The 14,905-nt window shown below is 51.4% G+C and overlaps 1 protein-coding gene across 1 annotated transcript in view; it reads left to right on the top strand.

Moving 5' to 3' along the window:
* Positions 1 to 1,000: 1,000 nt before the first annotated feature.
* Positions 1,001 to 14,905, top strand: part of znf407 (zinc finger protein 407) — a 94,848-nt gene continuing 80,943 nt past the window's right edge. The window contains exons 1-5 of the mRNA XM_084669136.1: positions 1,001 to 1,162; positions 3,271 to 5,146; positions 5,210 to 6,532; positions 6,751 to 7,018; positions 10,486 to 10,600. Coding sequence (XP_084525262.1) covers positions 3,335 to 5,146; positions 5,210 to 6,532; positions 6,751 to 7,018; positions 10,486 to 10,600 — 3,518 coding nt within the window. The 5' untranslated portion in view covers positions 1,001 to 1,162; positions 3,271 to 3,334. The remainder of the gene's footprint in view (positions 1,163 to 3,270; positions 5,147 to 5,209; positions 6,533 to 6,750; positions 7,019 to 10,485; positions 10,601 to 14,905) is intronic.

Raw genomic sequence — 14,905 nt, 5'->3', positions numbered from 1 at the left:
GTACATCGTGTTCTTTAAGTAGGTACTAACCCTATTCTTTTCATGCAGTAGAGAACTGCAGTGCGTGAACCTTAACCAGGCTCTCAACCACATACAAGGTTTGATGTCTAAAATGTGCCTTAAATATATAAGCAACAGAATTGCTGTTGTTGGTGTTTTGAGTAAAATCACTGATTGGATTTACGTGAATGAGTTGGTGAATAAGTGAGCGATGGTTAATCTTTGCCTAAAATGATTGCTCCTAAGGGAGTGTGTGTGTCCAAGACTTCCAACTTAAAAGACAGGTAGTGGGAACAAATGAATAATGAGCCTAAAGACAAATGGGGAGATGAGGGCGGCATCCTCAACCATCCATGTCATATAATTGTGACTGTGATGAATTAATCCAAATGACTAGTAAAGTAAACACTGGACTCAAAGCAGGATTGCCATTCATCAAACCCCTGACCTGACAAGCTGCAGCATCAGTTTAAGCACTAGTGTTAATCAATCTTTAGACTGCAACACTGTACCACAGACGTCAAACAGAACTGGCAATTAATCAAAGACAGACCATTCGAGAGTAATTATATGAAATATATTTGTGTTTCTGAATGAGGGGTATTATGGTGTCCTTGCATATGCAAGCTAAGCAAAACTACCACACATTCAGAAGGGAAAGCTGTGTCGCCTAGATGAAAGAGAAAGGACTGGGCTGGGGTAGGATACTTTAAGTAGGCCTATTTTTACAAATATACTCTATAGGCCTATTTATTTTCCCAGTGCATCAGTAAGACCTATTTATAGCCTGCGGCGTTCCTAGTAAGACGATCAACTAATTCATATTCAATATCATATTTGAATGCAAACAGTGACCGTTCATACGGAGAAATACCTGTGTGTCACACATCATATTTACATTGGGATCGCTGATACCGGAATGTTCGACATTAACATCATCAATGATTTTGGATAACTATAATTGCTTACAAACTATGTTAACCGTTGACCACATAGTACTTGCCGCAAATGTACTCTCTCGTGAGAGCAGTCAGCTGATCTCTCTTCAGCTGATCCAAAGCCCGCCTTAATTCGGTAGAGTGACGTGCAGTACATGCTACGGTACGCCATTTGTGACCAAGAGCAAAACGCGCAGACATTGGAAATACTTCCATATTTGCAGGTAAGACCTCAACACATTGCCACATTGAGTGATTAAATAGTGGTCTATATTTATCACGACATTGGGGATATTTGTAACGTAGTTGTGTATGTTGTTTGTTCTCTATGTATGAGTGTCTTAAGGTCGCTATTAGAGGCCTTTTTGGGCCTCTGTGCTGCCGTCGTTTTCTGAGCCTAAGAGCAAAGAAGTCCCGCCTCTGCTTTACTCTGATAGGGCAATTGAAACAATACCTTTAAATTATTGGGTCGACCCAAGTGAAGTGAACCAGCAAGTTCGTGTGTCGCTAGCCAAATCCATGCAAAAAACGCGTTTGAAAAGCTATCCGCTAGTGAGCTAACCGGACGTGAATATTTCAGAAAGTTCTCCAGCTAGCAAACTACGTAAACAATTGATAGGTTATCACGATATGCACACGACAGCTAGGGATTATAGCAAGCAAATATGTAAATGAAAACAATTTCACCATATCTGATTTGTTTGTCTTGCTATACACAGACTAGCTTTTGCTGTCTTTCCGGATACTAGCTTGTAGGCTAACTAGCCTGCAAAGCCCGCTCATACCTAGCCCAGCCTTTCAGCTTGCCAAACTACTAGTTGTCAAGCCAATGTCGTTGGCTTCTTTGCTAATTTACACCAATTTATAATATTTCAGCAAATGGGCTGGAATTCTAATGAAACATTTACATGTATTCATTTAGCAGACGCCTTTATCCAAAGCGACTTACAAGAAAGAGCTTTACAAACAGTGCATAGGTCAATGATAATAAACAACACCACAAGCGCCCAAAACATGAAGCATACATTGCGAAAAGGAAATAAACACACCTCTAGCTAATGTCAAAGACGACTAACCTTCATAATATAACCACATTTGCTCTTATATTGCCTGTCTCCCTTACACTCCCAGTCCCATGCACCAATGTAACCCACCAACGAGGGGGCCGTCTCATTCCAAATCGTTAGCATCACGCACTCCACAACGGTACCAATCATGTCAGAACGAAGCACTGAAGGACTTGACAAGAATACAAAGACTTGCCAGGCACTATTATGTGTTGTCTTTTCCTTCCTTTATGCCTACTGTATTGCACTGACGTGTACGTGTTATGTAGTATTATTTAATTGTATTGTAACTAATATAATAAATATATTTTCCTTGTATTGCCCCGCCTGAAGCCCCTGCCTGTGTTCAGTATTAAGAACACACTGTAGCATACATGGAAGCTAGGGTACCCATGTAGAACTTTTTCCATTCTAGTAATATTTAATTCAGATCTATATCATGTATATGACCTACTCGTACTTTTAAGTAACAATGATGTGCCTTAAAACATTAGTTGGATAGTTATCAATTTGTATTACTATCTGACAAATATGAATGTTTTATTGATTGTCGGGTCATAGTTCTAAGTGTGTGGCAAGCAGCAAGTACATCTTGAGGACAGATTTGTTTAATTGGAAAGGTGATTGTAAATTATCACCCACTACTTTTAAGGCTTGACCAGACATAAAATCCAATTGACCTAGGGTCTGCCAAAGTAAAAGGACGAGAGCCATAAACATTTTACAAGGGGGAACATAGTTTTAAGTAAGGTCAAGTCGGTGCAAAGTTCAGTGTTACAGAGAATTAACTTTTGGCATCGTTATGGAGATAAATTAGCCTGTAGATGTGCTTTGCAATCATCTCCACATTTTCAACTGAAGCCTCCAGCCAGAAATCTTTGGGAATTAAGTTTTGAGAGCAAAAATGTGAGAACACATTCACTTAATGACAAAATCAGTCAAAGAACGGAGAGGGAAGGAAAGTAATGGTCAAGAAATATGAGCTAGAAGCTGCAATAGACAGTTCTTTAATCATTCCCTATCTATTTTCATCACTGATTATGCCAAGATTTTTTATATTTTTTATGACAAACAGTTTCACTTGAAAGGCACTAGATGGCAACAAATAGCTGTTCATATACTGTATTTTTTTTCCTCCCACATCATTCCAATATTCTATGTAAGTCGTCCTTACCCTGTTTTAACAGTTGGTCATTTTAATGGTGGTATATTGAAGTTAATTATTGTACTTGTTAGTTTATTATATGGTGTGTTTTGTTTGGCAGGAACAGGATCAGAACATTTGACACAGTTTGTCGCTTCTGCTGGCATCTGCACATGTAAAGCAACATGGACAGAAAGTTACGGTCAGACACAGAGGTTGCCCCGGGCAACAAGGGTCCTGATGCAAAAACAAACACACAGGAAATGGACACTGCCGGTCCCTCGGCACCAAAGAGGGCAAGGCCTGATGAGGTCACCGATGGAAATCACAGTGAAGTGGGTGCAGAGGGGGAGGAGTCAGACCGACCAGGTGGCGATGCTGTCACCAAGGTGACAGACGACGGCTGCACCTGCCCCATCTGCGACTTTGTGGCCAAAACCCCAACAGCCCTGAAGATCCACTCCAAGAGGAAGCACTCTCGCAGAGGGGGCGGCCGCACCGGCGTCCAAACTCCCGCTAAGAAACCTGAACCACCTCCTGACCCGTCCCTGGAAGACGGCCACCTCCACGAGGCCCAGTCCGACGAAAGTGGTCAGGGGAGAGGTCCAGAATCAGGCTTAAACCTACGGAGTGGCGCCGTGGAGGTGGAGCAGGCGGGTGAGACGGGCTCCTCCACAGGGGAGTTGACCACAGCAGACAAACCTGCTGCTCCAGAGGACCAAGACATGGAGACTGGAGGCTCCGAGACGGAGGACAGCGCTGGAGCCAAAGACCAGCCAGCCCGGCAGCCCCAGAGCCCCACCCCTCCCAGGAGGCTCAGCAAGCGGGCCCCCAAGCCCAAGCACCCGCACAGCTGCTCCTACTGCGGACACGAGTTCAAGGACAGGCCCAGTCTGGAGGTGCACATCAAGAGACGCCACACCAAAGAGAAAGACTACTCCTGCCAGCTCTGCCGCTATGCCTGCGCGGCCAAGTGTGACTACGAGAAGCACTGCCTCAGTAACAAGCACAGGAAGAGAGTGGAGGAGAACACCCCAGCCAAGGTTACCAGCCCCCCAGCGGGGCTCCCGGGGGACGAAGACATCACCGAAGACGAGCAGGCTGAGGTCCAGAGCAGCAGTGCCAAGACCACCTCCACCCTCACTCCCACACCCACCTCTCCCCAGACCCAGGCACAGACTCAAACTCAGACCCAGGCCCAGGCCCAAGTTCAGACCTTGACACAGGTCCATCCCCAGCCCCGTGGGTCCAAGCGCACCCTGGGCTCCAGGTTCCAGCTGCAGTGCAGCAGCTGTGAGTTCCGGGTCAGCAACGTCACCCTCCTGGAGAGCCACACCCGGCTGAAGCACCCCGCAGAGGACCGCCTCCACTGCCGGCTGTGCCGCTACTCCTGCGCCACACCCGAGTGGATGGACACTCACCTGGCCTCCGAGGGCCACCAGCGGCAGGTCCGGGAGAGGGACCCCGCCACTGCCACCACCCCCCCCGAGGAATGCGTGGCGAGGGTGAGCCGCGACAAGGCCGGGGAGGGAGCGCCGGCGGACGAGGCGGCGTCAGCGGAGGCCGGCGAGGAGGCGGGTGGCGGCGGCGGGGCGGCGCTGTCCGAGATGGACGCGGAGGCCGAGGAGGCGGTGGAGGCGGCCAGGGCCGTCCTGGAGGAGGTGGAGGAGAACATGGACGACAGCAAGCCCCCCAAGAGGAGGAGGGGCCGGCCCAAGCTGACCTCGTCGACCACGTGTAGCTACTGCGGCCTGGCCGTGTCCAACGCCACCAACCTGAGCGTGCACGTGCGGCGCAAGCACAGCCACCAGTACAGCTTCGCCTGCCGCCTCTGCAACTACAACTGCGTGACCCGGGGGGACATGGACCGCCACCGCGTCACCAAGAAGCACACAAAGCGTGTGGCGGAGGCCGGCGGCGAGGACCAGACCTTGACCGTGGTGTCGGGGTGCCAGAGCACAGGAGAGGGAAAAGGAGACAGGGAAGGAGAGGGAAAAGGAGACAGGGAAGGGGAGGGAACAGGAGACGGGGAAGGGGAGGGAAAAGGAGACAGGGAAGGAGAGGGAACAGGAGACGGGGAAGGAGAGGGTAAAGGAGACAGGGAAGGAGAGGGAGAGGCAGAAGGAGAGAAAGAGGGAGAGAGGGAAGGTGAGGACAACGCCGTCCCCGGGAGGAAGAAGAGCAAATATGACGCGGTGAACTCCTGCCCTCACTGCGACTTTGTGGCGCACTCCATCCCGTCCCTGGACCTGCACGTGAAGAGGAAGCATACGCGGGAGTTTGAGTTTGTGTGTCTGGCGTGCAGCTACTACGCCGTGACGTGCCGGGAGATGTCCCGCCACGCCTCCACCGACAAGCACAAGCAGAAAAGCCAGATGTACCTGGAGCAGGAGAAGAGCTTTAGGACCCAGGAGGAGCCCGGGGCGCTGGAAGACGAGGACGCGCCTGAGCCTGACCCCCACCCTGACGAGGTCCCATCTACCACCACTCCTGTTGAGGACTCTTCCCCCTCCTCCAACGAGCCCCAGCCTCAGCCCCAGCCTCAGCCCCAGCCTCAACCCGAGCCCCAGCCCACAGAAACACCCAGCGAGCATGAATCCCCCAGCCCCGCCCGGCCAGGAACCCCGAGCGATGAGATCACCGACAAAATGGCAGAAGAGGGCGGGGCTGAGGTAGACGGGATCAATGTCGTGGTGGTCTGCGTGGGGTCTGAGGACGGGATTTCTACGGATGACGTCACGGAGCCCGTCGAGCAGGACGTGGAGCCTCCTGAGGGGGGCGGGGGGGAGCCTGTGGAGGAGGCCGCAGAGGCTCCCGTGAGCCAGCCTTCCCCAGAGTCAGGCCCCCACCAGCCCCAGGAGCAGAGCGGGCCACAGGCTCCAGGCCAGGTCCAGGCGGAGCGAGAGGCCCAGGCCGCCTGCTCCGACGCAGACATGGACGCCTCCGAAGACAAAGACGACGTCGCGCCGACCGACAAACAGCTGGTCCGGGCCGTCCCCTTCGACGCCTGCATCGTCTCCATAAAGTCCCTGTCGGAGAACGAACGGGCCCTGCACGAGCGCCTCGCCAGCGAGGGGGAGGCGGGCGGCGGCAGCGGCCCGGCGGGGGCGGCCGCGGGGGGCCCCACGAGGGGCCGCAGGTCCCGGCTCCTACCGGGCGGGGCCAACGGGGCCAGGAGGAGGGCCGTGACCCCCAACCCCCGCATCCGCTGCGAGGACTGCGGCTTCCTGGCGGACGGGCTGAGCGGCCTGAACGTACACATCTCCATGAAGCACCCGTCCCGGGAGAAGCGCTTCCACTGCCTGCTGTGCGGGAAGTCCTTCTACACGGAGAGCAACCTGCACCAGCACCTGACCAGCGGGGCTCACCTCCGCAACGAGCAGGTACGTCCCGGCCACGACCACACCACACCACCACGGAACGCTCCGGAGATCGCTCGCTCGGTATTTCACGATTTTGATATTTGACCCGTGCTCAAACCTGCGGGGGGGTCAGGCTCCCTCGAGCTTCCCCGCGACATCGATTCCATGTGTCCTAACGTCCATGCCTCCCCCCCCCCCCCTCCAACCCCCCCCCCCCCCCCCCCCCTCCCCCCGAGCAGAACAGCATCGAGGAGCTCCCTGAAGGGGGCGCTAGCTTCAAGTGCGTGAAGTGCACGGACCCCTTCGAGACGGAGCAGGAGCTGTTCCGGCACATCAAGGAGAAGCACGAGGAGCTGCTGCGCGAGGTGAACAAGTACGTCCTGGAGGACACGGAGCAGATCAACCGCGAGCGCGAGGAGAACCAGGGCAGCGTGTGCAAGCACTGCGGCAAGGTGTGCAAGAGCAGCAACTCCATGGCCTTCCTCGCTCACGTCCGCACGCACACCGGTACGTATGGGGGGGGGGCGTGGGCTTTCAGGGGGTCGAAAACACACGCACGCACGCACGCACACTGGTACGTATGGTGGTAGGCTTTCGGTGGTTTAAAACACACACACACACTCACCACATCACACACTGGTACGTATGGCGGTATGGTCTGTAAAACACTCACACGCGCCACACACACTGGTGTATATGGCGGTACTCTCCTGGTCTGAACCGAGGGCCTGAGTCTATGTCTCGTGGAGATGTAGTCTGAGCACCAGGTCAGTGCAGAGCACAGGGGAAGGTAACTCAGACTGATTGAGCTACAGAGCAGGTCTGCTAATGGATCCCAGATTGGGATTCCCAGCGCAGCGCCTGGTCAAAGACGTGGCCGTCTCATAATTGATGTGTCCATTACCAAGACTCACTTGTAATTATAGTCAATAAGTCTCTGTAAACGTGTTTAAGCTAGGGCTAAAAGCATTGGAGGCCCAACGAGAGGTGGGCTAATAATTTAAAATAATCAATGCAGACGTATTCAAAGCCCTTAATTTCCCTTGTGTGTGTGTGTGTGTGTGTGTCTGTGTGTGTGTGTGTTTGTATGTACTGCGTGTGTGTATGTGTCAGCCTTCATGGCTAGCTGATTATCCTCAATCCATTAAGATTAATCTTGTCATTTGTAATGCTAAGCAGCGCTCGGCTCGCCAGGTCTGGGACGGGGGGGAGTGTCCGGCAGGTTCAGGATGGAGGGCGCTCCATTACTCTTCCCTGACCATGTGTATTAATTGCTTTTAAAATCAACTTAATGCAGGAACGAGATGTGAGGGCGCCATCAATAAATGCCCTTCTCCGCTTCCCCTGGTCCATCCCCCTTTCAGCCCAAACCCTAATGGGACTTTAATTGGAGTACATGGTCTGTCTGTGTGTGTGTGTCAGTGTGTGTGTGTGTGTGTGTGCGGTGAGACAGCTGCTGTAGCTATTTCAGCGAGGGGACAGCTAGGAAGGACAGAGGGGACCGGCAGGTGATGTTAGAGTTCTGTAGACGGACGGGGGCCTACATAGACCCACAGCGGGCCTCGGAAGCCCGCTCGGGCCCCCCCACCTGTACTCGTCTCCACGCTCCTCCCGTCAGCTGCTGCCGTCCCTCTGCCTGGCGTCGCGAGAAACAGGCCCTACTTAGGGAGATGAGCCGCGTGGCACCCGAGAAGGATGTGCCCAGCGTGAGTCAAGGGCGCGGCTGAGCGATGGCCGCGCGTCTTCTCAGGTGTTTTTAGGAACGATCGGGTCCGGGTAATGTGATTGCTCTGTTTCCTTCGTTCGCGTCTGTTCACTGGAGCCATCGCTTCAGCCCCCCTGACAGGGTACGCTAGTTATTATGAAAGCTAAGTTTGCTCATTACATTGAATAATTCACCTTTGGTGAGTGGTCGTCTATCCTGTGTGTGTGTGTGTGTGTGTGTGTGTGTGTGTGCGTGCCAGAGTCAGGGTGGTGGGGGGAAGAGCAGGTCCAGGCTTCTTTAATTAAGCCCAAGTTTTTATTTACTTGATTAATCAGTGAAATCAGAAGATGGTGGGGGGAGCCGGCAAGCTGATTCGTCAATTTGTCCTCCCAGTAGGAAAAAAAACACACACACACACTTGCATTTTGCCAATGAGGATGCAACTGGATTTGCATTTGGAGCTAAATTGGTCACTTTTTCACTGGAGAGAGCTGTCTGACCTTCTCTGGGCAGGGCCGGGCTGCAAAGAGCAGAGTAATAGACACACACACAGACACACACACACACACACACGCAAGAGTAAGACTTAACTGCTACAGTTGGGCCCAGCCTGTTATGTTATGTTTGAGCGATGACTTGACGTCATCTTCTCCCAGTAGGAGAGCTTCTCCTGTCGGACGGACACACAGTCTACCTCAGATCGGCCAGTCTAAACGTTCTCTCTGGCCTTCACCTCTGTGCTCGAGGACTGAGCTGGAAAGGTGGATACGTGTAGGGCTCGAGGAGGAGCGCTCTCCAGAAGTGGAGGGCTGGAGGGGTGGAAGGATGGCGGAGCAGAGAGGTGGAGGACGGACGGGGGAGGAGGAGGAGGGGCTGTGAATGGAGGTTTCCTTCTCCCAGGAAATGAATTAGTCATCGGCTGTCTCCTCAGAGCAGTGAGTGCCGTGCCACACGCGCCCGCTGTGGATGGCAGTATTAATCTAACATGACACCGCATTGATGGTCCATTTCAGTTAGGCGCTCAGCTGTTTAAGTGAAGTGGTGGAGTATTAATATGATAAGATGTTACTTCTCTCGTCTCTCTGCCACGTCTCATCCTCTTTCACGCGCACGCGCGCGAGCACACACACGTACGTACACACACACTCGCACACACACACACACACACACACACTTTGACACAGCCATCTGGCCGAGCGTGGTCCCCATGCGCTTGTCTCTCCCCTCACCTTAGGTTTGAGCTGTGTGTATGTTTGTGTGTGTGTGTGTGTGTGTGTGTGTTATGCATGTGTGTTGAGGTGAAACGAAGAGGCGGGGACTTGCTGCTGCTCATGTGTGACCCTCCCCTCCTCCCACACACACCCACACACACACACAGACAGACACACACACACACACCCACACACTCACACAGTCCGTGGGCCTTGTTAGCACAGCCCAGCCTTTCAATCTTTGTTACCGGTTTAAAATTCGACATGTCATGCTTCTAGCTGGCTGTTAGTGAACCGTGTATGAACAAATTAGTAATCTACACAAAGTGCTTCATCAAATCAGCGTCCCCCCCTGAAATAAATATGGCTAGCTGGCTAGAAGAGGCATGGAGATGACTGAAGCTGCCTGTTCTAGAGCAGAGAGTCACACAGGGGCCTGGAGCTCAGCGCTACTCTAGAATGTGTGTGTGTGTGTGTGTTGAAGTGAATGGCACAGTTTGTGTACTCTGTACCTTATAGAATATGAACATTTTAGGAGCCACTCCTCTCTTCTCCTCTCTTCTCCTCTCCTCTCTCCTGTCCCCCTCCCATCCCCTCTCTCCGCCTCTCCTCATCTCCTCCCCTCCCCGTGTTAATGACAGTGATTAGGAGTCCGGGTAGTTAGAGGAGGGATGATGGAGCGAGGCAGTGATGGGCTCTCAGGATTGATCTACGTATTCTCCCTGACCTTTTAAATCCCATTTACTCATCCTGAGAGAGAGGAGGAACAGGTAGAAGGTGAGAGAGAGATAGTGGGAGAGAGAGAGAGAGATAGTGGGAGAGAGAGAAAGAGAGAGAGAGAGATAGTGGGGGAGAGAGAGAGAGAGAGAGAGTGACATGGAACTACTCCATGATCTGGGAAGTGTGGTGATAAAGTGTTGGGTTCTGAGGCTGGGTTGCACTCGGCTGGAGACCCTGTTAACCTTTTCAGTTTTGAAGGCGTGCCTGTGATCGCACATTGTGGCCACATCTTGAGTCCAATTAATGAAATCAACCAATCCTCTTGGCTCGTTCTGCAGGGTCGAAGCCGTTCAAGTGCAAGATCTGCAACTTTGCGACCGCTCAACTGGGCGACGCCCGCAACCACGTCAAGAGACACCTGGGCATGAGAGAGTACAAGTGCCACATCTGTGGGTGAGTCACTGTGTGTGTGTGTGTGTGTGTGTGTGTGTGTGTGTGTGTGAGGAGGGGGGTGAGTCTAGGTCTCCCTCCACTCTCGACTGCTGTCTCATCCACATGGAAAAGATAAGGAAACGGTTGCAAACCTTTAAAAACACACACACACAGACACACACACACATCCAACCATAATATCCTACATATCCCATGTGTTAAATATAACCAACATCCAAGGCTGCTCTCTGGTCCTGGAGTGGAGCAGATGTTCTGTGCGCCTGGTTCCCCTGGTGACTTTCCCCCGGGTTCCCCCATGTTCTCAAGGACCGGGGGCTTTGTAGTAACCCTGTTCTACATGGAACATGGGGATTAACTCAAGGTTCACATCCCTGGCCAGGATGCAGTTATTTTGCTTTCACTTACTGTTTTCTCAGTCGTCATTTGTTGTTCTGTTTGTAAAGCTTTAGTTTGACTTCTTTTCTTACTGACATTTCTAGGTTGCTGTTCTTCTGAAGTTGAATGGCCCATATGTGTGTTGTTTCTCTGTGTGTGTGTGTGTTTGTCTGTGTGTGTGTTCATGTAGGTTTATAGGCTCCTGCTGCTGTGCACAAACATATTAGATCAGGACAAACAGTTGTGGTTGCACACAGCTTCACCTGTAATGAGGGAAAACACTGCTGTTGACCCTCCAGCCTTGCTCTTACACACACACACACACACGCATACGGAGCACTCTTGTAATATGCCTTTAAATGGGACTACTAAATACAGATACTGGTTTCACAAATCATTGGATTAGAAGAGCTATGTGCTGTCACTGCCTGCCCCTGGTGTGTGTGTGCGCACGTTTGTGTGTGTGAAGGTGACTGATCACCACCGACCTCTTCTCTTGACTAAAGAGCAGCAAACAAAGAACACACCAGAAACAGGCTCATTAAGGAGACAACCAACTTTGTCTGTCTTTCTTTCTTTCTTTCTCTCTCTCTCTCTCTCTCTCTCTCTCTCTCTCTCTCTCTCTCTCTCTCTCTCTCTCTCTCTCTCTCTCTCTCTCTCTCTCTCTTTGTATGGTAGGTTTCTGACAGAAGCATGGTGAAGCATCTGATTTCAGAGCTGCCTCTCTTTCCCCTCTCTCTCTCTCTCTCTCTCTCTCTCTCTCTCTCTCTCTCTCTTTCTCTCTCTCTTTCTTTCTCTCTCTCTCTGTGTTCAGGTAAGGCATGTATGTCTGTAGGGCTAGGGCTGGGGAGGGGTCTGTTTTAATGAATTCCATTTTGTTACTGTTGTTTAAAACAATAAAATAATGCAAACCACTCGTGTATAAAATGAGACAGACAGACAGGCAGTGGTTGAGAGATAGACAGGATGCGTCTCAGACGGGCGGCTGAGAGTGCTCCACTGCCAGGCTCGTATCGTCACAAGAGGCACCAGGCACATGTCTCTGCTTGGGAGGCTGTGGAGGCTGTGGAGGCTGTGGAGGCTGTGGAGGCTGGAAGTCTGGGGGGCTGGCAGGTCTGCAGGTCTGGAGGAGGTATTGTTGTGGCATCTCATTAACACATGCAAATGAAGGCCAGGACGGATCACTCCCCCTGACCTGGCGGACTGTCACACGCCACCGGGCTGTCTGTCTGTCTGTCTGTCTGTCTCTCTCTTTGTTTCTCTCTCTTCATCTGTCTTGCTCTCCTCCTACTCTCTTCTTTCTCTCCCTCTCTCTCTCTCTCTCTCTCTCTCTCTCTCTCTCTCTCTCTCTCTCTCTCTCTCTCTCTCTCTCTCTCTCTGTGTGTCTCCTTCTCTCCGTCTGTCTCTCTCTCTCAGTCTCCTCCTCTCCCTCTGTCTCGTCTCTTTCTCCTCCACTGCCTCTCTCTTTCTTTTCTCTGTCACTCTTCATCTTCAGTCTGCATCTCTTCGTCGCGGAGCCTCCCTCCAGAGAGGGAGCCAGAGAGCAGCAGACTCCATCCCGCTCTGGGGTCCTCGTCCAACAGGAGCCCCTAATATTGAATCTGGCCGCCGTGACAACCCCAAAATACAGCCACTGATTGATCTGTCCTAATGTGGCCATAACAACACAACCTGCAGGAACAGCAGAAAAACCCCAAATTGCCTGCTTGCACACAGCACCATATTCTTCATATTTAATTGGTTTGGAAAAGAGGAAGCTGTTATACGTTAGGTTTGACGTCGGCTTCCTGTCCCGGCTCCCATGGTGTAGGGGGTGTTACTCCCACAGTGGGGTTAGGACTTTTAATGAGCCGCTCCTCTCCTCCATCTCCTCCATCATCCCACTGAAACACCCTGGATTCAGCACTCCCTCCCCCCTCGCCCCTCGCCCCCCCCCCTCCCGCCGCCCCTCGTCCCCCTCGTCACCCTCCCCAGCGAAGCCCTGGACAGCCCGGTGCTGTTTGTAGGTGTTAAATTATGCATCAGGAGAGTAAATGCTGTGAGGCATTGGTTTAATATCTCATCCTCCCAGACCTCTCTGGGGTTAGAGACATTACCCTCGCCTCTCTTCTCTTCTCTACTTCTCTTCTTCTCTCTCCTCTTCTCTCTCCTTTTCTCTTCTCTTCTCTACTCTACTCCTCTTCTCTCTCCTCTCCTCTCATCTACTCTACTCCTCTTCTCTCTTCTCCCTCTCCTCTCCTCTTCTCTCTCCTCTTCTCTTCTCTACTCTACTCCTCTTCTCTCTCCTCTTCTCCTCTTCTCTCCTCTACTCCTCTCTCATTTTCTCTCTTCTGCTTTGCTCTCACCCCCCCTCCTCTCTTCTCTTTATATCTCCAGCTTCTTGATAGGTCAGATGCTGCCCTTCTTGTCATATTTCTGCCCAGCCAAACTACTGGGCCAAACTGGATCTGTCGTTCCTCCGAGGAGAGCGGCGAGAAGGAAGGGCTGAATAAGAGAGTGGAGAAATGTAAGGAGAGTAGAGGACAAAAGCGAGGGAAAGTAGCTGTCTCTAATCAGTGTTGATGCGACGTGCTGTTGTGTGGATGCGACTGTGAGCTGGATGCACCAGGCTTGTGACTGGCTTTTGTGTCTCTCATTGTGTGTGTGTGTGTGTGTGTGTGTGAGTGTGTGTGTGGGCCGGGCCCAGAATAGCTGGGCAGCACCGCTCTGCTGGATCATCTCCAGTAATGGGTGTTAATGCCCAGGCTTGAGTGATCCTGAGCAGGCCATCCCTGTGAGGCAGATCTGACAGGACAGCAGCATCTTAGTACCCTGCTTATTCTTGGGCTAACTCTGCTATAGCCTATTGTCTGTCTGTCTATTTCTCTCCTCTCCCCCATCTCTGTCTCCCCCCCCCCCCCTCTCTCTCGCTCTAATCCTCTCGCAGAATCTGGTTATAACTATTTTTATGTGATATTGCCCTCCCTCCTCCAGTTCAACATGTCTGCCTGTTTGAGATGAAGAAAGGGATCCCTATGAAGATGATTATAATGTCATTCCCGTGATCTCGCGCCGCCCCCCGAAGTAATTGTACATCATCGCTTCATAGCGTGTCAGAGCCACGTCGCCGGCATGCAATTAAAACCCCCTGAATATAATGCAGCAAATTACAGGCTGTCACGAACGCGAACAACACACTCGGTGTTTGAGTTACACTTAATCATCACGTGCATTAGCTACTTCGTCTGATCTCCGCGCTTTTCCAGAAGGGTCTGAAACGCGCCACCGATTGTTAAGGGGCTGGGGATTGTGTCTGGGGTATGACACTTAGGGTATGTATTTATATTGGGTTTGAATGTCTGAAAGCTACAAAATGATGTCGTTTTATTTGACGAAGAAACGAGCGCCATGTGTGTGCGTGCGTGTGTGTGTTCGCGCTCCAAAATGGTATTCAGAAATACTAAATGTGTTACCCGACAAACAGATGTAAACATGTTGAATATTTACTCCCGACAAGTCACTTACGCCAGACGTTCACAGTTTGCATAATTTATTTGCATTTTTAACAGATTTTTATTAAGATGCGGCTCAAGTGTGTCCTCCCCGAATCAGAAGTCCGGTCTTTAGCCATGTTTAACAGCCTGCTCTTACGGAGACAAATTATCATTAGGCCTATTCCTTTTTTTTTTCCGATAGAGAGACAGACGTGGTATTTGTTCCCATTAGGAAGATGTATCCTGTTTACTGTTTTGGACGGGAGCGTCCTGCCAGTTAGGACGCTCCTTGAAGCAGAACAAACACATTCTGCTCTGATGTGCTTAACCGAATTTAGCGAGCCATTATAGGGAATGAAATAAGTAAAGATAAAGGTCATTTGGAAAATAATGCAGAAAGGCTGGTCTGGAAAGGTTAAGTATGCGGCCATCGAAGCTGCCGCGACGCTAACGAGGA

This window comes from Hypomesus nipponensis, chromosome 2 (assembly GCF_054491055.1).
Source record: "Hypomesus nipponensis isolate SF chromosome 2, ASM5449105v1, whole genome shotgun sequence".
In the NCBI taxonomy this organism is placed as follows: Eukaryota; Metazoa; Chordata; class Actinopteri; order Osmeriformes; family Osmeridae; genus Hypomesus; species Hypomesus nipponensis.
The sequence above is the reverse complement of the archived record's forward strand: the minus strand, read 5'-3'. Positions and strand labels throughout refer to the sequence as shown.